A 22,352-nucleotide genomic window follows, 5' to 3' on the forward strand; every position below is an offset into this window, starting at 1 on the left:
CTACTATGGTACAATCTGGTAAGTGCTATATTGGTACTAGTGAAGCACAAAGGAAGTGTGCCTAACTCTACCTATAGGAAAGGATCACAGACAAAGTGATGCTTAAAATAAGTCTTAAAAAATGAACAGAAATTTAATAAGCAGATTGAGATGGAAGGGCATTCCAAGCAAAGCAGCAGTGTGTACAGAGGCACTGGTCTGTGATGAAGCCCGGAAGGCACACCCAGAGACAGCATGTTGTTTCATACGGCTGGACCACAGGGGTCTGACGTGTGGGAAGGAAGAGGAGTGGCAGGGTGTGGGAAGGCACAGCAAGGGATTAGGAGTTCCAATCCCTTCTTCACCACTTCAGGTTGTGCGCTGGATGAGGAGAACGGAAAAAATAACAGGCACTTTAGTTCCAACTGTATTGTAGCGGTTTTAAGTGCTTTTGTGGTACAGGCACACTTTTCAATGCTAGAATTTTTGGCCATATTCTTGAAAAGATTATGTGACTCAAAATCAATAGTGCACAACTCAGCAATAATGAATATTATAGACATCAATGCCTGCCTGATTTTAAAAAGTATACAGCTACTAAGTATATTAGTTATTTCTAAGCATGCAGGCCACTCTCTTTTAAAATAAAAGATTTCATTCATTTATTTTAGAGAGGTGGGAAGGGAGGGAAAAAGAGAGAGAAAAAAACATCCATGTGCGAAAGGTACATCAATTGCTTGGCTCCCGACTTCCCCAACTGGGGACCTGGCCTACAACCCAGGCATGTGCCCTGACCAGGAATTGAACCTGTGATGTTTTGTTTCACAGGCTGCCACTCAGTCCACTGATCCATACAAGGTACTGCTCAGGCCACTCTTGGTTACACGTTCATGACAAATTTCCCCTGTATTCTAGTAAGCACAGGCTCTTTTATGTTCCACATCTGCCAATTATATTCTCCTCTACAGTAAGCTGCATGACTGACTTAGGTCAATGTTCAGTCTGACAAATAAGTCCATGAGAGTACATACTGTATTTTGCTGTGTTTAGCCCAGTTTTTTAGGATGCACATTATACATGGGTAGTACTAATTCTGTATCATGTAAATGTTTTTAATTCTTTTACTTATGCATATATGTTAAAAGTGTAACTGTAGAAAGTAATAATGATATCCACATGCAAAATAACACCCTGGAATACAATAATCATTTTTGTTTCTAAATATAAATAAAAACTGAATTAAAAAATTAAAATGGAAGATTTTCCCCTCAAAGTTTGGGCCAAAAATATGGGTGCACAGCATACATGGGAGCACATTATACATGGCAAAATATGCTATTTAATGGCAGACAAAATCAACTTTCCATACAGGTCACAAATTGATGGCCCAACTGTGAAGAATTTGTGGGTAGTAGCATCTAGACTGGGTCATGAAGAATCTTTTTAAAAGAGTTTAACTAGCCCTGGCTGGTGTGGCTCAGTGGATTAAGCATCCTCCTGAGAGCCAAATGGTAGCTGGTTTGATTCCCAGTCAGGGCACACGCCTGGGTTGCAGGCCAGGTCCCCAGTAGGAGGTGCATGAGAGGCAACCACACATTGATGTTTCGCTCCCTTTCTTTTTCCTTCCCTTCCCTCTTCTCTAAAAATAAATAAAATCTTTAAAAAATATAAAATTAAGGAAGAAATGAAAATGTTATGAAAGAATTATTATCCTACAAAAGATTACAGATCCAGATGGTTTTTGTTGGAATATTTCAAAATTTAAAGACTAGATCATTTCATGATATTACAGAATAGAATAAATTAGATGTAAAGTTACTTAACTAATGTTACAAAGTAAATATAACCATGACGACAAAAGCTATAAATATAGTACAACCCCCCCCCAAACCAACCTTATTTATGAAGATGGATGCAAAAATCCTAAGTAAAACAATAATGAATAGAATTTATTTGTATATTTAAAAAGATGAATCCACCATGAATAAATTAGTTAATATTAGTAAGTAGGAAGGTTCAGTATTGACCAATCTATAGTTTAATATGCTAAATAAGAAAAATCCTTTTTCTTACTAAGATGGAAAACTATTTACCAAAGTAAATATATATTGCTAACAAAGGAGATAATTATGAAAGGAAACTTTCTTAACATAATAAAAAACATCTAGTCAAGAAAACAGCAAAATTATACCTATTTCTGCTTAAATTAAGAATAAAACCAAGCTGCTTATTATCATTATTGTTAAACCTTTGTTTGGAAGTTACGACCAATGTTACAGGGCATAGCACAGAAATAAGAACAAAACAAGAGACACTATCACTATTGGTAGACATCATTAAGTATTTAGAAAATCCAAGGAAATTTAAAAGTCTTGGAATTAAGGGTAATTGACTATTAAAAAAGATACCATTCACAATGAGAAACACCTAGAAAAAAGCTAAGTACCATACATTTTCTTTCCAAATTAATTGATAGATTGTTTCAACTGTATTAGAGGAAATTATTTGCCCCTCTAATTATAAAGTTTATTTGGAAAAATAAAAAGACAAAATTGGCAAAGAAAATACTGAAGAAATACTGAAGAGCCAATGTTATGATATTTGAAAGCACTATTAGGCAGAGGTTCTTACTTAGCCTTGGCATGACTGGCCTTTTGGACTGAGTAACTTTTTGTTGTAGGGCTGTCCTGTGTATCGCAGCATGTTAGCGACATTTCTGTCCTCTGCCCACAAGATACCTCTAGCACCTCCCAGTGAGAACAACAAAAATACCTCTAGATTTTGCTAAATGTTCTCTGGGGTGCAAAAATTGCCCCCAGTTGAGAACCACTGATTGTAAAGTGCCAATCATTAAAACTGGGCACCAGTATAAAAACTTAATGGGAAATTATTTATTAAAGGAGTTACTATATATAAATGTGGTTAAAGAAGATTTACTCAATAACCCTGAGTCAATAAAAACCAATTTGGTGGAGAAATAAATTTGAATATTTCATATATTAAAAAAATATTTAATTTGATTAAAGAGTTAAATATAATTTTAAAAATGAGATCATAAAGGTAAAAGAAAATATCACTAAATATTAAATTACTAGGCTGGAAGAATTTTCTAGGGTTAGAACCAACAGCAATCATAATGGAAAAGACAGACATTATAGAATTTAAATATATTGTATGTTAAAGAATAAAAAGTAAAGGGCATAATGGTAAAATACCTAGCTTAAAAATATTCTCAAGGATATTCATCATAACATTATTTAGGAAACCCCAAGACATGCAAACAATGTATGCGTTCAATCATGGGGTCATAGTTAAATGAACTGTCAGACCAACTTTATGGAATATTATGCAGCATTACAAATAATAATTATGAAGACTAATAAAACACAACAATATATTTAGAATATGGTAAGTGAAAAAGTAAACAATAGTGTGTATGTCATATGATTACAACTATATACAATGTGCACAGCAAAAAGATTAGAAGTAAATACAAAAGTGGTTAGTTATAAAGCCTGAAAACAAGTGGGAAAATATGATCTGCTGATTTAAAAAATCAGGATATAACAACACCATGCACGGTATAACTTAAAGCTATATACAAAATACAGATATAGATGAGGAAATGGCTAGGGGAAATATACCACATGCTTAAAAGACTAAACCCCAGACATGTAACAGAGATTATTGTTTTTGTTTAGTATGCAGAGGAGGAGTCATCAGAGCACATATCCAGGCAGAGAAACTGGTGTGAAAGAGAGAGCACTGCATCAGATGGCTGCCCAAGATGGAAATAAAAAGTGCAATGTATAGATTAGGTTTGATCTTAAAAAGTCCTAATAGAGAAAAATTCTAAGGGGATTCAGGTGCTAAATATTTGTTAAATAAGAATTTTCTGCTGGTATATTACACAGGTGTAAACTCAGTTATTTAATGAAATAAGTGTCTTGTTTTATCCAGAAAAACAATAAAAATTCAACAGGAAATGCTCACCAAAGAAAGGCACACATGGTGGATTAATAGACCTGAGTTTTGCCAAATATTTCTTATAGTGATCTTCACTTAATTCATGAGCTTCTTCTAAAATTTTCTTTTGGCGACTTGGTATTTGCTACAATAAAAAAATAATATTTAGGGAGCATAAGTTTATAAAAGAAATCAAGGTTTTTAAAAAAAAAATCCAGGCTAAGAGTAAAGCCCAATCACAACTGTGTCAGCTTGATTCTAAGAATAACCATGCTGGCTCAAAGAGGCTATCTTCATGGTTCCTAGTGCAAACTTAAAGGGTGTGTGTGTGTGTGTGTGTGTCTGTGTGTGAAATCAGGTTTCTCATGCCATTCCTCACACAATTATGTGAGTATAATTATACAATACAAATTAAGTGCTGAAAGCATTTTCTTCTTCTAACATGAATGCATTTAAATGAAAATGCCTAATTTAAAAAGAGCAACCAATTCGACTTGAAATTTAGATAATATGGTCTTTTAAACTATTGAGTTGGCCAAAAAGTTCCTTTGGTTTTTCCTGTAAGGTGGCTCTAGTAGCTGAATTGTCTTTAACTTCGTTCGAAACAATTCTGTTAGACTGTATTGTTATAGCTGTCCTATCAGCGTGCATTAAAAAAACTTATCAAAATTGGTGAATTTTTGCGTAGCCATTTTAATATTGAAGATGGGAAGAAAATAAGCAACATTTTTAGCATATTATGCTTTGTTATTTCAAGTAAGGTAAAAATGCAACTGAAATGCAAAGAAAAATTTGTGCAGTGCATGGAGAAGTTCTGACTGATTGAATGTATCAAAAGTGGCGTGTGAAGTTTCATGCTGGATGGTGCTCCACAGTTGGGCAGTTGGGTCGACTAGTTGAAGTTGACAGTGATCAAATCGAGACATTAACTGAAAACAATCAGTGTTGTACCACACAGGAGATTGCCAACATACTGACAATATCCAAGTCAATAAAGTTATTGGTGAAAATAAAAAATGTATCTTCTTTTTTTATGGAAAAAACTAAGTGGATTTTTTGGCCAACCCAATATTATTATTGAGAGACAGATGAGGCAGTTAAAAATTACAAAGATCACACATGTTAAAATCCTGATTCTTAGAACATGAAATTTAAGTTCTTTTAAAAAAGCCAACTATACAAACCTACCTCAAATGTGTGGTCTAGCCTGTAAACAGGTGATGAGTTCATAGCACTGACCACCTCAAGGACACCATTGAAGTTGTTCAGCTCTTGAAAGACTTGCAGAATCTCAATTATTCGACTCACCACAGCCACTCTTTCCTCTAAGTTTTCAGTTTCTACAATACATCTGGGAATCAAAGACAAAAATGAATTTAGAAATTCAGAGTTTTTCCAACAAGGATGTGAGTTAAAAATTTTAGTAAATAAAATAATGTAGAGCGTGGAGAGGCCATACGTGTAACTGTAGAGATTAGATAATCAGAATGCTGGGTAAGTAGCAGGAGAACTGAAAGATACAGCAGTACCTCGGAGTCAGGCTCACTGCTCCTCACTGCCCTCCAGATGGACACCATGCACCAGTCGGTCATGTTCCAGCATATCTGGTGCATCCTGTCTCAGCATCGGAATTAACTGATGAGTCTGACATCTTATTGAATGTATGCTGTTCTGGAGGCTGTGGGGGTATTCTAGGGGAATTTATTCTAGAATTCAAAAATTCTGTGCTTCCTATTCTTCATCTAATTGCAAGATTTTAGTGATTAATCCTTAATTTCTTTCTTTTAAATACAGAAATAATTAGCTACATTTCTAGGAACAGCTTTTTAAATAGTAAGCGTTATAAGGTAAAAAATGTCAATGAAAGTATTTTACCTCAGTTAAGAAGAAAAAAATTTTTTATAGATTTTATTTATTTATATTTAGAGGGGAAGGGAAGAAGAGAAGGAGAGAAGGAGAGAAATATTAATGTATGGTCGCCTCTCGTGGGTCCCCTGCTGGGAACTGCCCTGCGACCCAGGCATGTGCCCTCACTGGGAATCAAACCGCAATCCTTTGGTTCATAGGCTCATGCTCAATCCACTGAGCTACACCAAACAGGGCAAGAAGAAAAAAATTTATTTATTTTTATTTTTAATTATATTTTATTGTTTGTGCTATTATGATTGCCTCAATTTTCTCCCAAGAATAAAATTATTTAATTACTTAGAAAAAAATCAATAAAATAAAAGCATTTAAATATCAAGAATCCTTGGAAAGTATACATGTATATATCTTGGTAAATATCTAAAAGGAATTTTTGTGCTATGCTCGAAAATTCCTCAGTGAACATTTACTCTCCACTTCTAAGTATATTTGAGAAAATTTATTTACTAATTAGTTATCAGTAAAGAAAAAGACACATTAAACTTGGTTTTCAATAATGTAATATTAAACACCTTATAATACAAGTAAAAAATAGAATACATAACTGGAAAAATAAATATAAATCAATATTAACCATTTTTAAGTGTAAAGTTGCAGCCCTGAGTGGGCGGCCCAGTGACTTGGAGCACTGTCCTGTGCACCAAAAGGTTGTGGGTCTGAGCCCAGGTCAGGGGACCTATGGGAGGCAGCTGATCCGTGTGTTTCTCTCTCAACTCAATTCTAGAAAAACTTTAAAAAAATATACAGTTGCAGATTATATAATTTTCTAATGAGGCAGGGCAGACATTAAGAAAAAACCATTGTAAAACTATTAAAATTAATTTGCCTTTTTTCAAATTAAACATGTTTATGTGTTTAAAGCATTAGCGAGATCGCTACAAATATATCATATTCTGGATAGCAAGTTAGTTATTTCAAAAGGCATAATGTAAGTATAATGTATTTGCATCTTTTATTTAATTATTTCAGTTGATATTAACTAGGTATGCAAACAGATCACCTGGGGAGATTTTGTAACGACCAGGTAAGTATGGAGTAATTTATCCACAGGTGACTCCAATTTAATGCACATCCATGGCTAAGAACCACTCTGGCAAATGAACGAGAACCTTTCACTTTGGAAAGGCAGATACTGGAACCCATGTACACTGATGATGGCAGGAATGCAAAACTGTGTAGCCGCTAGGGAAGACGGTATGCAGGTTCCTCAAAACATTAAAAATAGAAGTACCATATGATTCAGCAACCCCACTTCTGGGAATTTATCCAAAACTATTGAACAGTGCCTCAAAGATACATTAGCGCTCCTATGTTCACTGCAATGCTGTCCACAATAGCTAAGAGGTGCAAACCACCTCGATGTCCATCTGCGGATGCATGGATAAAGAAAAGTGGTGTACACGTGCAACAGAATATGATTCAGAAGGGAATCCTGCAGTATGTAACAACGGGAATGAGCACGAGAACCCTATGCTAAGGGAAATAAGCCAGGCACAAAAAGGCAAATGCTGCATGTTCTAAAACAGTCAAACTCATAGCAGCAAAGAACAGAATGGTGATGGCCAGGGACTATGCGGAGTGGATAGCAGGGCATTGCTCATCAACGTGTATCAGATATCAGTGTTGCAAGAGCAATAAATTCTAGATTTCTGCTGCACAACATTATGCCTAAAGATGACAGTGCTGTGTTGTACACTGCAATAGCCTGTTAATAGGATAAATCTCATGTTAAGTGTTCTTAACACAATTTTTTAAAAAAGGACAAAGCAGGAAATGGCCTTCTTCTTAGTAATCTATTAAAAATAGGACAGAAATGAAATAGTCTCTGTGCTCAATCAGTTATGTTTCCTCTTTACAGACATAAGTTTAATTATTATAATGGAAATCATACCCAAGTGTAGCTATTTAACTTAATGAGGAAATCAGGAAGCAACACATAGAAGGAAAATTCCAAAGTTTCACTTTTTTAGAGGCTGAGGAGTAATAACAAATAGAAGAAAATCCCAACTTGCAGATTTCTTGGGTGCTTATTTCTCTTTAGGAATCTCTTTCGGGTCTGCATCCACGTTCTAGCTCAGGTTCCAGCCATTCCCTTCTGTCATTGGTCTTCTGTCAGTTCCAGTGTGATCTGTGGAACCTCGTCTCACCCTTATTTGACTGATTAGTCGAATTGGCTAATTAGTCAATATTATTTGACTGATAATATTTGACTATTTTTATTCAGAAGAAAAACATGGCCAATACATAAAAAACTCCAATCTCTGGCCACAACTATAAAATTCCATTGAGATTCTGGACTTCTGTCATGATAGTGTAAGGAGCTCTGCTTATTCACTCCTCAGTGAAACTAATGAAAATTGTGTGTGTATAAATGTTTATAGATAAATATATACATATACATATATACATGCAAATATTTAAAGTCTCCAGAAATAGCCCTAAAGCGAACAGCAAATGAAGAAACATCTGTTCAGGAAAACCAACAAAAATTCAGTAAGAGAGGTAGAGGCAGGAGTTTGTGGTGTTTGAACTAAAACTGCTCTCTCCCTTCTTCCTGCCAGAGAACCTCTGAGGGGGAGGGCTAGAGTGGTTTACTGCAGATTGCTGCAGCCAAGAACACAGGGCTCCCTGTCCACCCAACTTCCAGCTCTAGGGCTTTCTTCCCAGGAGGAGCAGTACTTCAGCATTTCTCATTCATCCTGACCCAAGCAGCTGCTGCTGAGGCCAGGTCCCAAGTGAGGGCCATTGAGAAGCAGGGTGTCCTTCCTCCTGCATAACTTTGATGTGGAACAGAGGCTCTACCTTGAACGTGGCATACTCAAAATCCTGGGAAGACAGCCATTCCCTGGTTCCTAAGGCAGTTCTATGTTAAGAGAAGCAAGCCAAGAGGACCTCAGGCTATGCTGTGTCTGCACATGCACCACCACCAAGCACTCAGCTCCTACAGCAAGAATGTTAACTCCAAGAGAAGCTTGCCATGGTCCCTGGCTTCAGATTCTAGCCTCAAACAGGTCACTCCTAATCTCCTGTCATTTACAGAAAAGTGTGGAGAAGTTTAAACCTAAGGATGCTCTCAAGAACAGTGAAGGTTGTGGTGAAGAGTAATTTAGAGATCTGTGGATTTAATGAAGATACAGCCTAGACTTCTGGCCAACTAGTTCACAGGAGAGAACCAGGGAATGAGATAGCTGGGGTCAGAACAGATATCAAAATAGAGACCTCAGAAACCATTTCTTCAAAGCAGTCACAATATGACCGGATTAGTTTGCAGAGTGATTTAGGCCACTGGGGAGTTTCTGGAAACAGTAGAGCAATCAGCTGGCAATTACTGGAGGTTAACAACTTGGTGTGGTCAGGGAGGGAGTGAAAGGAAGCCTGACTGAAACTGCTGCCTTCTTAGGGTGACTGTGGGAGGGTGTACGTGAATCTGCACCTCCCAGAAGAGGGACATCTCAGTTTGACATCTCAGTGTGAGGGAAGGTGGAGGAGAATAGCTTTCACTAAAATAATCCAGCTAGTCAACTAAACAAATCAACAAGCAATAACAACAAGCCCTGGGGATGGGGGTGGGGCAGTAATTACAAGTTGCTACAATATTATCTGAAATGTCAAATTTCCAACAAAAAATTATGAGGCATGCAAAGAAACAGGAAAATATAACCCTTTCACTGGGGAAAAAGGCAGGGAACAGTAACTGTCTGTGAGAGACTAGCTGTCCAATTTAACAGAAAAAGATTTCAAATAGCCATTATGAGTATGTTCAAAGAACTAAAGGAAAGTATGATTTAAAAAGCAAAGAATGGTTTGAAGACAGTGTGCATCAAACAGAGAATATCACAAAAGATACAGAATCATAAAAGGAACCAAATAGAAATCCTGGAATTGAAAAGTACAATAATTAAAACAAAAAAAATTTACCAGAGGGGCTCAATATTCGATTTGAACTGGCAGAAGAAATAATTAGTGAACTTTAAGATAGACCTATTGTTCAAAAGTGAAGGCAAAATAGACTTCCAGACAAACGAAAATGGAGAGAATTTGTTCCTAGCAGACCCATGTACAAAAGTTCTTCTGGCTGAAAGCAAGTGACCCCAGATGGTAATATGAATCCACACAAAGAAAGAGGACCAATAAAGGTAATTATGTGACTATAAAAGATACTATAAATGCTTATTTTTCTCAATGCTTCTAAGCGATTTAAAGAGCCACAGCACAAAATAAGGGGCATGTGATGTACTGCTGAGCCTATAACAAACAGAAATGTAATTGTGTGCAATATATGGTCAGTAACTGCACAAAGGAGGTGGGTGAGAGCAAAGCTGTAACTGGCTAAGAAAACAATGGCATATGATGAAGCAATAATTACGGTGTACTGTTAGATTTGCATCATTACTTATATATAATGTGTATCGCAATAATACAACAAAAAGGGAGGAAAGGAAATAGAGCTATACAGGATTGACATTTCTATGTATCATGAAAATTAAGCTACTATAAATATGAAGCTGATTCTGATGAGATGTATATGGTAAACTTTAAGCAACCATTAAAAAAGCCTCAAAATATAATAAAAAATTAATGACATTAAAATGCTACATTAAAAAACTATTCACTCAGTGCAAAAAGAAAGAAGGCAGAAGAAAACATGAGACATATAGAAACGAAATGGCAATAAAATATGTAAAGCATCTGACTGCTATGGATGTAAGGATGTCAGTAATACTTACTTCTCAAACCACAGAGTGAGATTGGTGGTGTGCCGGATCATTTTTAGAAGATTAGGAGAATTAATTTCTTTGTCTTCTTTTGTCCACACACTTCCAACTAATTCTGATGGCTGTACGGCTCTAAAATCATCAAGATATAATTCTACATGATACTTTTCCCTCTAGCGTACTGTTTTATTAAGTAAATGAGACAGGGAAAACTAAACTCATATCATATAAACTCATATCATATAAACTCACTTTCCTCTTACATCAGCAGCAAGATTTACGACAAGATTTAACAAAAAATTATAATTCTGCATATTTTTCTATATATTAAAAATATTTTATGCATGTACCTGTGTACTTTTATTATTGCTTTACAGTAGCACTTTATTTGGGGCAAATTTGAGATTTCTTCATAATAGCTTTCCCAGCACTTACAAATATTATTTAACAAATTGGGGTGACAAAGTAGTTTGGGATAATTCTTTTAAATAATGATATAACTGTTATAACAATCAGCTCAATGAGGTTATAGTAATACTGCAATTCATGCATTTTTTTTTCCTCTAAAGGAGGAGGGGAAACCCCACCACAAAACAGTCCAGGAAAATAAAATAGACTCTAACACCGATTTTTGAGAATAGTGATGATCTTTGGTGGGTGAAGATCTATAAATTTAGTTCCCTTTTCATTTAGTTATTAAAAATAGGCTGAATTTCTAAATAGCCCCCATTTATAACTAGAAACAGACATTTTTTGAGACAGTAGTTATTAACATGTAGAAAGTCTAAAAAGGCTGTAGCTGGCCATGACTTAAATTCATAATTACAACGGCAGTAGCTAACTTACTGAGCCCTTACTTTGTGCTAGCACTGTACATGTATTGACTTTTTTAAACCTCACAACAGCCCCAGGAGTGAGTAATATTGCTAGCTCCATTCTACTCTCGAGGAAACTAATAGGCTCAGAGGGAGAAAGTTACAAACGAAGGTTAGAGTTACTCTAGAACACCAAGCTAGCAAATGCTAAAGCCAGGATATGAACTTAGCTTTACCAACAAGGGGTGACTGGGCAGAGAGAAGCTTTAAAATCCAGACAAAGCAAAGAGGTCAGAAAGTGAGAGGGGAGCCTCCTGCACACCTGACACTTCGTGTCCTAACTCACTTACGTCTTGTAACAGTCTTTTAAGAGAAACCAGTATTTCATTAAAAAAATTAACTCCTTTAAAGTGATTTTTCAGCTTGAATGTCAAATTACATACCGATATAGATCTGATTCAAGTAAAGTGAGTTGCCGAGCAATTTCTATTGGGTGTAAGGTGAGCAGGTCAAAAGTCTCTATGTGCCCAGGTCTGCTTATGTGCCATTCAACTGTGGGAGGTGAACTCTGAAATGTAATATTATGACCTGGTCCACTGTCTCTTGCCATTTTTTTCCGTTGGATTATTTTAGTGATGGATTCAACCCATTTTCTCATTGCTTTACCTGAAATACATTTTAAATAACATTTAAATATGTTTTACTCAATATTTTATTTTTAAAAATAGTATAAAATCACACAAGTGATACCTGAATATATTTTTAATATAAAAAGTTCAAATGATCAAAATTTAATAAATAAAAGTTCCCCTTTACCATTTCCCTGCTCCCTATACCAGTCTTGTTCTTCCTCACATGGGTAACCACTGTTATAACTTGGTTTATATTCTTCCATTTGCTTTTAAAATGAAATTAGAAAGTAATTTATTTGTAGAGATTTTTTACTTCTATTGTTCTGAACTTCAGTTCAAAATATTCTATAATCTTCAAAAAAATATTTATCTTACACAAATGCGATTTCTGAGGATAGACTATACACATCCACTGTTAATCTGATCAACATTGCATTTTATAAACCAAACGGTGCCAGAGGACGGAGTACTTCATTTAACTACGAGTTTCTGAGGTGGCTCTGTTTTGTACTATGCATGGAAGTATGGGTACTGGGCAGTGTATTCTGACCCTCATTCGCCAGGTACCATGGAAATGTAGACAAGTTTCCCAGAGACAGACTTATACCTATGCAATCATAGAATCTTTAAAACTAGAAGAGAAACTCTGGAGATCATTGAACCTAGTTCCACATGTTACTGATGAGAATGAATGAAAGTAATTTTGCCCATAGTCATGGCTGATGACTGGCAGTGCTGGGAATAAAAGTCCCGTTTCCCAGCTCCCCGTTCCCTGTGCTCTGCTGCCTCCGTGACGTATGCCCTGTTCAGCTGTGGCTCAGGGACTCGGTCAGTGGGGTTGCGATGGCACAGCAGCCCCTAACTATCCTTTGTGCCCCACTGTCAGATGTGTAAAGACAGTACACTTATCTATGAGACTTTTTCTATCCAATTCCAAAGTAACCGGCCAGGCGATTTACTCAATGAAAATACATTGCTTTAACAGGGTGATTACTGAGCAATTTGTAGATCAAAAATGTTGTTCAATGAAAATTTTTAAATTTTTCAAATCACTATGCTGGTATTACCACATACACCTCTTAACAATGGGCAGTAAGGACAGCAATTGACGGTCACCACATAAAACTAGGCACTTACAAAAACCATACCTCTTACTGTTCCAATAAATTCCTCCATTCTCCGCAAAAGATCTGTATCTCTTTCAAAGTCATAGAAGTGGTGCTCTACCCAGTGCCGGCAGACATTTAAAACTCTATGGCATTCACACAGAAGAATAATTAAATTACAAGGGAACTCGGAGATAAATGCTTATCACAATGAATGGTATAAATGAAAACAGTAACTGTCACTAAATTAAATAATCTTATACATTGCTTACCACTTTCAAAATTCCATGTTAATGAAGACTTATACAATAACTTTTGACAACTGCTTGTCACTCAACTTACTTACTACCTCCTCCTGGCCTTGTTTCGACTCTGAAACAAAAGTTCGATAAAGGCTTATGTACTTCAGCCATTTATTAGCACTTACCGCAGTTGTACAGGCTGTATATATTCCTTTCTAAATCTTTTTAGCTCCGCACTCAAGGGCTGATCTCCATTCTCTATAGCTATGCGATCGGCTTCTGTTGGTTCAGGCTCTGGAATTTCAAACCTAACATAAAGCAGAATAAACTAATGAAAATATTAATTGTATCAAATTATACAAATAGGAAACTAGAAATCATGTTACTAGTCAGCACAATCAGGAAAGCACTATGAAAAATTACTAAGGACAGACACATCAGTGAAAACAAGGCTTCTATAAAGTAAAGGTTAATGATCTTATAGATAAACCTAACTAGAAACACCATAAGGGATACCAGCAAAGTCTAAAAATAAATGTGATTATAAAGTTACTGAACTGATGTTCCTTTTTGGCTTGTATAATTATGGCAAATCAACCAATATAATACTTTTTAAGGGTAAAGCTTGAAAAGTTAACTGCTCTTTTGGATGAAACACTTTTCTTGATTATTTGTTCACTAACAAGCTCCATTTTCCTCAACTTGTGGCATGTTTGAAAAATCCATTTAGAACATATAAATCACCAAAATTTAAATTTCCTGAGTCTAAATTATGCATTTTATATAGCTCTTTAGTTAGATTAACTTATAAATTTGAAGTTTCACATACTGATTTTCCATGTAAAAAAGAATGTCTATTTTTGTATTTAAATAATGAAAGCTAACAAAATAAACAATCTTCTAAGAGATTTGATTTCTTAAAACAGTGTTCATGGCCTACAATTTAAAGCTGATTTAATATAGTTCCAAGAATATAAGATCTTAGCTCAATCTCTAAAGAAAAAAAGAATTTAAACATTTAAAATGAACAGACCTTTCTATTATAAGACTCAGTAGTTCTTGAGGTTTACAAAAGGATCTGTATGTTGTAAGAAATGTCCGAACAAAATTGGGATCTAAGAAGAAAAGGAAAAATCTTATTAAAATCTTTGATTCAGACTGATTAAACTAGTATTCACATTTTCAAAAGAGATCAAATAATCAATTTTAAAAGTCCCAGAATGTTTTGACCACATAGAATGCTTTGGATTTTATAACGAACTGCTAGACTTAGTGCCTCTTAAATTAGTGGCAAAACTAAAGATACTAGAATTTTAGATTTTATTTATTTACTTTTAGGGAAAGAAACATCAGTGTGTTAGAGCTACATCTATTGGTTGTGTCTTGCACACCAACTGGGGACCTCGCCCACAACCCAGGCATGTACCTTGCCTGGGAATCAAACCAGCAACCTTTCAGTTTGCAGGGTGGTGCTCATCCACAGAGCCACACCAGCCATGGCTGGATACTAAAATTTTATGCCAACCTGTTTTCTTGACCTCTGCACAACTCTGACTAGCTGATGTCATCATTGGCCACAGGGGCGCGAAGGGAAGGAAGGGAAAGGCAAAGGCCAAGCATGGAAGCAAGCTCCCCAACTCCTCCTACCTGGATCTCAGAGCATCACCAGGCCGTTTATCTCCTTCATAAAGAGAAAGGCCACAGCATAATCTATTACCTTTCCCGACATCCACACTAGTTTATTTAGGATCAGTTATCTAGATTGCTTTCAATCATGTTAACAGAGCATACAACTACAAATTGGGTCTTATAATTTGGTAGATAAATACAGTTTCTAAATTATTTGCTAAAGGTTTTTTTTTTAAAAAAACCCTACTAAAAGATGCTTACAAATACATATGAGTTATTAAAACTATTAAATGTGCCAGAATATGCTGATTTGATTTTATTCACAACTTTCAATTCGTTTTATTTCAAGTAGTAAACCCTTTCCAGGGGAGGACCTACTTGTCATTCAAATCTCCCTGCAGTGAAATAGGTGGTTGACTGTGATCACTTCCGCAGGCCTGGCCTATCGCAGTCTCTGCCTGACAGTATTCCACAATGGGGGTGGGGAGGGGGCGGAGCTTCTACAACACTACTGTTATCAAGCTCCACCTTTAGTTTCGAGTTGTTAAGGAGGAGGGAAAGAGTTTACTAACTTTAGTTTTTTACTGGGAGAATTCTTTTCCTATCTTACATTATGGTCTAGCATGCTCTAATTTAATGATAAATTCATTCAGAGTAGCAAGTACCTTTATTTTTGTTAGGCTATATATTCACTGTGGCCGCTTTATAAGAAGTATAAGAATTGTCTTTTATTACCATAGGATTTAGCAAGAATCAGAATTAATTTGTTTGGAAAATTCGTTTTTAGGCTGATTCTGTCTGATTAAGGACTACCCTAAATTTAACCTTACAATAAAATATGAACTTTTCCCGCCAAAAGCTGATATTTGGATTTATCATAATACAGAAATCTACTTCCAATCAATTGGTGTATGTAGTCATAGAGGTAATGAATTGATTTAAATATCACACAGCCTTGATTTTAAGATTATACTTTAAGAAAAGTTTAATAACAAAACTACATTGGTTTTAATACCCATCTTCTTTCACTAGAGTGGGTTACTGATAAAAGCCGTGTAAACACATACAACCCTTTAGTAATTTCCTCTGTTCGTATTTTATTGTTTGTCTTCAGTTACAGAGTTCCTCAAACTTTAAAGACTAATGTCTCAACCAGAAGAAAAGACTTTAAAACAGAAGGCTGTACAAGATTTTAAAACTGAGATTTATATCGATTTCATCACAGTCCTCCCTTTCAAGAATCTTCTTCCTGTTCTGCAAATCTATTTGTAAGGTGAGGCTACTCAAAACATCACGTGTTTAGGAAGCAGAAGCAGTGGCCACTGTAGAGATGCGGAGCCGTCACTGTTGGAGAGAGCGCCCAGGCCTTTAGCACAGAGCTCCAAGTCCACCTGAGTTCCGTTCCAAATTTAGGGTGACCTGTCCTTTTTTTTAAAAGAAAAATTTGTCTAAAATTCTAAAACTGACATCCAGATCCATTTCTCTTCGAATACCACCTAAGTCAGGATAAAAAGTTGTGGGATATTAAAGGTACTTTTAAGTTGAAAAACAATAAATGTTCTTAATGAATTTAAAAATATTTTAAAAACAGGCTATTTTTAGAGGTATACTATTTTAAAATTGTCTTTTCATCTTAAACCAAACTTCTGGCCATTTCAGTACACTAGTCACTGATGACGATGCTGAGAAATCATGATGTGCCCCAGTGCCACGTCAGTCAGAGGGGGTCACACCAATTCCCGATGTCTGTTCTGTAAGGTTTGCACAGGGCATTCTCATAATGTATTACATTCGGTTTCTGTGAAGTGAGTAGGGCCAGTGGCATTTTTCCTTTCCACGTATGAGAGAAGTGAGACTTATCTAGAGTCACACAAGAGGGTGCAGAGATGGTATCATAATCTAGATTGTGTAATTCCTGATTCGGTGCTTTTTTCTACTCTATCACATTACCTCCCTGGATTAAAGGCTGCCTTAAGTTTTCCCAGGCTGTGAGATCTAAATATAAAGGATGAATCCATAAATTATATAATCACTACAGAAATTTTCACAAATGATTAATGTAGAATGTGCTATAAACTGCCAATCTTGGATAGAAGCACTAGAAAGTCATGGAAACATTAGCAGTCTAATTTTGATTCCATAATTCTTGTTAAGTCTTCTTCCAGATTTTAGGAAGTAGCAGCTGTACCTTCCTGTACACTATTCAGAAGAGGAGTTTCTGAAGCTGGCGGTGAAATAAACACTCCCACAATTCTCAGCTGTACAAGTTCTAAAGTGATTCAAGTTTGAAGATGTTTTTAGTTTGATTAGAAGTAAGAGTAGTCTTGCCAAAAAAAACCCAAAAAACCAGAAACTAAAAATAAACCAAGAAAATTTGGCAAAAGTTTAAGCACTTTCAAAAAAACCTCTTAAAAGCTGCAATATATTCCCAGGCTTATATTAATTTAGACTCTATTTTTAGTCTAACACAGTGAAGAACTGCTAATGAATGAAAAACTTATATAATGAGAGGGCATAACATCTGGACATTTGAAATTTTGTTCAAAGAAGGGTCCATATTGCAGAAGCTATTTTTATTTCTGTTGACTTCGCCATTCAGTGATTTTTAACATATATCATGTCCCACTACACTGGAGACCTTTATCTTATTGATGATATAAAAAGCTAGGATAATTTGACATTAAAAAAAAAAGATTTTATTTATTTATTTTTAGAAAGAGGGGAAAGGAGGGAGAAAGAGAGGGAGAGAAACATCAATGTGTGGTTGCCTCTCACATGCCCCCTACTGGAGACCTGGCCAGCAACTCAGGCATGTGCAATAACTGGGAATCGAACCTGCAGCCTTTTGGTTTGCAGGCCGGAGTTCAACCCACTGAGTCACACCAGCCAGAGCTGATAATTTGATATTTTAACAATACTCATTAATAAAGACAGGTTATACAATGTTGTAAAAAAATTAAGGACCACCTTATACTTATCAGGCAATGATAAAAGTCGTTTTATACTGCCTCTGTTGGTTGTGAGTAGCAGTTATCTACCTATATTATAAAATGTTATTTCAGACAGACGGAAGGCAAATGCATACAAATACAAAAGCCAGGCTGGTTTGGTTTTAAAAGATAAACACAAATACTTGTGTAGAAAATGAAAATCAACTATTTCAACATTCTAATCTTTCAACTTATCATTTGCTTGCAAATGTAATTCTACAAACTACTTTTTAAAAAAATCCTCCCCTGAGGACATGCTTATTGGTTTTAGACAGAGGCGAAGGGAGGGAGAAGGAAGAGAGAGATATTGATGTGGGAGAGAAGCATCGAATGATTACCTTTGGTAGGTGCCGGACTGGAACAAAACCAGTCACCTAGCTATGTGTCCTGACCAGGAAATGAACCCACGACCTTTTGGTTTGTGGTGCGAAACTTAAACAACTGAGTCACACCAGCCAGGCCTCAACCCTCTTCCTCACAATAACCACTAATGGGTTTCAATATTAGCAATGACAAAAACTTCCTCTGTGGTTTTTCTCTTCTATCTGACTTCCATTCTTCTACTGAGATTTTCATCATGCTAACTAGCAGCTCAGCATCCCTCTCTCTATATACCCGTATTTTGCTGTGTATGATGCATGTTTTTCTGCCTAAATTTTTGAGGGAAAAATAAAAAATGTGCATTATACATGGGTAGTACCTGAAATACCTTGTATCTGTTATGTTTTGTAATTACTTGTTACATAAAATTTCTTGTACCGTATGTTCAAAAATAAATGCTAAAATTCCTTTATAATACAAAAGACAAATATCTAAATATAAATAAATAAAAACTGAGTTAAAAAATTAAAACAAAGATCTTTTTCCTGAAAGTCTGGGCCAAAAATGTGGGTATGCAATATACATGGGAGCACATTATACACAGCAAAATACAATAAATACCTACCAACTACTGTCAAGTTCCTGGTCTAGGCCCAGGTTATTTCAAACATGACTTGCAGTCACTATTTTCTGCTGGTTTTCCAGCTGACTGTCTCCCTCACTCTCAAACTGTTCTTTGATATTTTATTGCACACTTCTTCAAAACCCGAGGAACTCAGAATACACTTACATTAATGTTCGGAATATAGTATTCTAGATTTGAGATGACAATTTCAGTTTTTTTCCTTATGTGCTTATTTCGATCAACACTTGATATTTTATTTGGCAAGATCAATGATATTTATGAGATATTTATTACCTGGAGTTATTTATGTAAAGAATACCACTCCCCAGTCACCACGGTAAAACACCGTTCATCAGGATGTCTGTTTACGTGATAATTCTCCCTTTAATACGGGCATTTAAAAAGTTACAAGAAACAATAAGCTCCTCTGCAAGCATTTATAAACAATCACTCTTGAATTCCTTAAAAAAGGAAACAGACAGCCATGCTGACGCACAAACACTTAAAAAAATCAGTGTTTAAAAATAGAATAGCACTGCCCTATAGATCAAAAACCATTCAAAAGATTTTCTTAAAGTGAAAACACCCAAACTCAGCTTATATCGGACACAAACTCAAAAGAAATCTGATGCAGGTTTTTGAGGATTTTCTGAGGGCATAAAATAGCAGTAAATACTTTAAAGAAAAATATAAACTGGCTTAAGTTTTTTTCAGTACCACTGTCCATAAAAGAGAAATTCACCATGCTGGGAAATACCTTTTCCTCACACTTCAATATGAAAAGCTTTTATTTTCACATAATGTCAGTTCTGAATTATTACGCCTACCTACCTCAAGGTTGCCTCATTTCTCTAAAATACAACATCAGACCAGACATACCATCACTAAACATTTCTTTAAGCATGTTGTTTTAACTCTCGATATTAATTTATACTTTATTTCTTATAATTGTAACCAAAGTCAAATTCGTACTCTCATCTCCTTTTTTATGTGTATTGCTTTGTGCCTTCTTACTGTGTAAGTAAGGAAAGTCTCTTCGTATCTCTGCCAGACTCAGAATGATCCGTCTAACCAGAAAATTTTCCTCATAGCATTTTGGGATGAATTCCAATTTTCTGATGTAGTTATATATACAGAAACACTGGATCTGAGAGACAAACTATAAATTAGATTCCTCACTAAGCCCTGTTGCAATCTTTAAAGCAAGTAAGCACTTCCTAGTTCATCTATATTTAATTCTCCCAGAAAACCTTCCTTCACAGAGCAAACACCAATAGACTAATGACTGAGTTTCGTTAAAAACTAAACTTATGAGGATGAGTATGTAACTACACATTTGCATTAAAATGGAAAGTTTATAATTAGAATTTATTAACGATTTCAATAAGAAAAAATTACTGTAACTGTATCTCAATAGTAGGGTTGTCTTCACCAAAAGTGAACAAACTACTTATATTACTGGCAATTGAAACCAAGCAAGTAAGTCTTTATTTTTATTATTTGATACATATAATAAAAATTATATTCTAAGGGAAAGAATTCACCTTGTGTGAGTCAGTATAATATGGTAGAAAGTATATTCTGTTAAAAAGTCAAGAAGCCTATAGTCTAGTCTTCACTCTGCACTTGATGATATGATTTCTGGAGACTTGGGTTTCATCTATAAAGTGGGGAACTGGTCACCTCACTTAACACTAGAGAGCTATAGCTTTATTTCACATATTATTGCTAAAATACTCAAGGGATCAAGTTTGCAGGAGACACAGTGAAGTTTGAATTAAGTGATGTTAAACTAATGTTTCTTCTGCCTGTTTTTTTTTTAAAGATTTCATTTATTTATTTTTAGAGAAAGTGGAAGGGAGGGAGAAAGAGAAACATTCATGTGTGAGAGAAACATTGTTGGGTTCCCTTTCCATGTGTCCCCCCAAGCAGGGACTGGGCTGCAACCCAGGCATGTGCCCTGATGGGGAATTGAACAGGCGACCTTTAGCTTTGCAGGATGATGCTCAACCAGTTGAGCCATGTGGCTCAGAGTTCTTCTGCTTTTTATGACAATGTGCAACCAACCTATAATCTAAAAAAAATCTTAAAATAGTGCTTATTAGTTATTAAAATTTCTCATTATAACCAGTGTATTTTATTATAATTCAATAATGACACAATAAAAATGTGCAAGTTAAATTTTAGTTTTTGTTTCAGTGTAAGCTACAACTTGCACTGTCTGTTCTCCAATGAATACCTACCAACCAATCAGCCAACCCTTCCCACCCCCGCAAGAAAGGAAAGAAACAGAGCAGATTCATAGTTCTTAAAACAAATGATAACTTGACCTGTTACAATTAAGGGTGTCCAACTCTGTGGCCTGGCCCAGGATGGCTATGATACAGCCCAATACAAAAATCATAAACTTACTTAAAACTTTTTTTTTGCTCATCAGTTTTCATTATTATTTGTGTATTTAATGGGTGGACCAAGACAACTCTTCTACTGTGGCCCAGAGATGCCAAAAGGTTGGACACCTCATCACTGTAGTAAGAACTCAAGAGTCTATCTGAACTGACAAATAGTAACTGCTTAAAAATGCTTTCATGTTTTACAAGTTTATAGACGGTCTATTAACACATTCTATTGCCAGTAATACATTGAGTAATATACCATATTTTGCTGTGTATAATGCATACTTTCCTCGCCCCCCCCCCCCAATTTTTTTTAGGGCAAATCAGGATGCACATGATACAAGGGTAGTACCAACTTTATAATAAAAAATTAAAATGAAGGACTTTTTTTCCTAAAAGTTTGGGCCAAAACCATGGGTGTGCATTGTACGTGGGAAAACATCATACATGGCAAAAAGGGGCACCTCTGTGGAGAGCCCTAACTAATCATCCTGACTGGTGTGCACTGTAAACCACAACTCACAAAGCTGGTTCAGGATTCTAGTTACACCAGTAATATGTCAATATTTATGGTGTAAGTTAAAATAGTCAGTGAAGTTTCAAAAAAGAAAAGGAAAATGTCAAAAAACTTAGCCACACACTTTAAAAAGCAACACTTGCATTTTATTCCTTAAGAAATTAATGAAGAAATTTTAAAAGTTTAAAAAAAAGACATTTTTATCAACTTAAATTTGAATATACTTAACTTTGCAAAGTTCTATACATCTAGAAATGTAAGTATTTCATATTACCTAGAAGGATGACCATTTAAAATATTATTCTATTTAAAAGCTAAAAATTAGAATAAATAAGATCAAAAGTAACTAATAAAACACCATGGCACAAGCACCCTGTCCACAGACTCAGCTAATGTGTGCACTAAGGAGAGAAGACTGTCAAGTTTATTGAAAACCTGTCAGCTGCATTTATTCAAATTTTGTTTTAAAGTGTCCTTATTAAAAATAAATAAA

The 22,352-nt window shown here is 35.5% G+C and overlaps 1 protein-coding gene across 2 annotated transcripts in view; it reads right to left on the reverse strand.

The window, feature by feature from the left end:
* The window catches only part of SOS1 (SOS Ras/Rac guanine nucleotide exchange factor 1), a 118,560-nt gene that overhangs the window by 16,267 nt on the left and 79,941 nt on the right, over positions 1–22,352 (reverse strand). For both annotated transcript variants that reach the window (XM_053666857.1, XM_053666856.1), the window contains exons 11-17: positions 14,415–14,496; positions 13,567–13,689; positions 13,182–13,285; positions 11,845–12,067; positions 10,599–10,718; positions 5,134–5,296; positions 3,973–4,090 (exon numbers count right to left, since the gene is read on the reverse strand). In XM_053666857.1, the coding sequence (XP_053522832.1) occupies positions 3,973–4,090; positions 5,134–5,296; positions 10,599–10,718; positions 11,845–12,067; positions 13,182–13,285; positions 13,567–13,689; positions 14,415–14,496 (933 nt within the window). The remainder of the gene's footprint in view (positions 1–3,972; positions 4,091–5,133; positions 5,297–10,598; positions 10,719–11,844; positions 12,068–13,181; positions 13,286–13,566; positions 13,690–14,414; positions 14,497–22,352) is intronic.

The sequence above is a fragment of the Artibeus jamaicensis genome, unplaced genomic scaffold (assembly GCF_021234435.1).
Source record: "Artibeus jamaicensis isolate MK-2021 breed Jamaican fruit bat unplaced genomic scaffold, CSHL_Jam_final contig_465, whole genome shotgun sequence".
Lineage (NCBI taxonomy): Eukaryota > Metazoa > Chordata > Mammalia > Chiroptera > Phyllostomidae > Artibeus > Artibeus jamaicensis.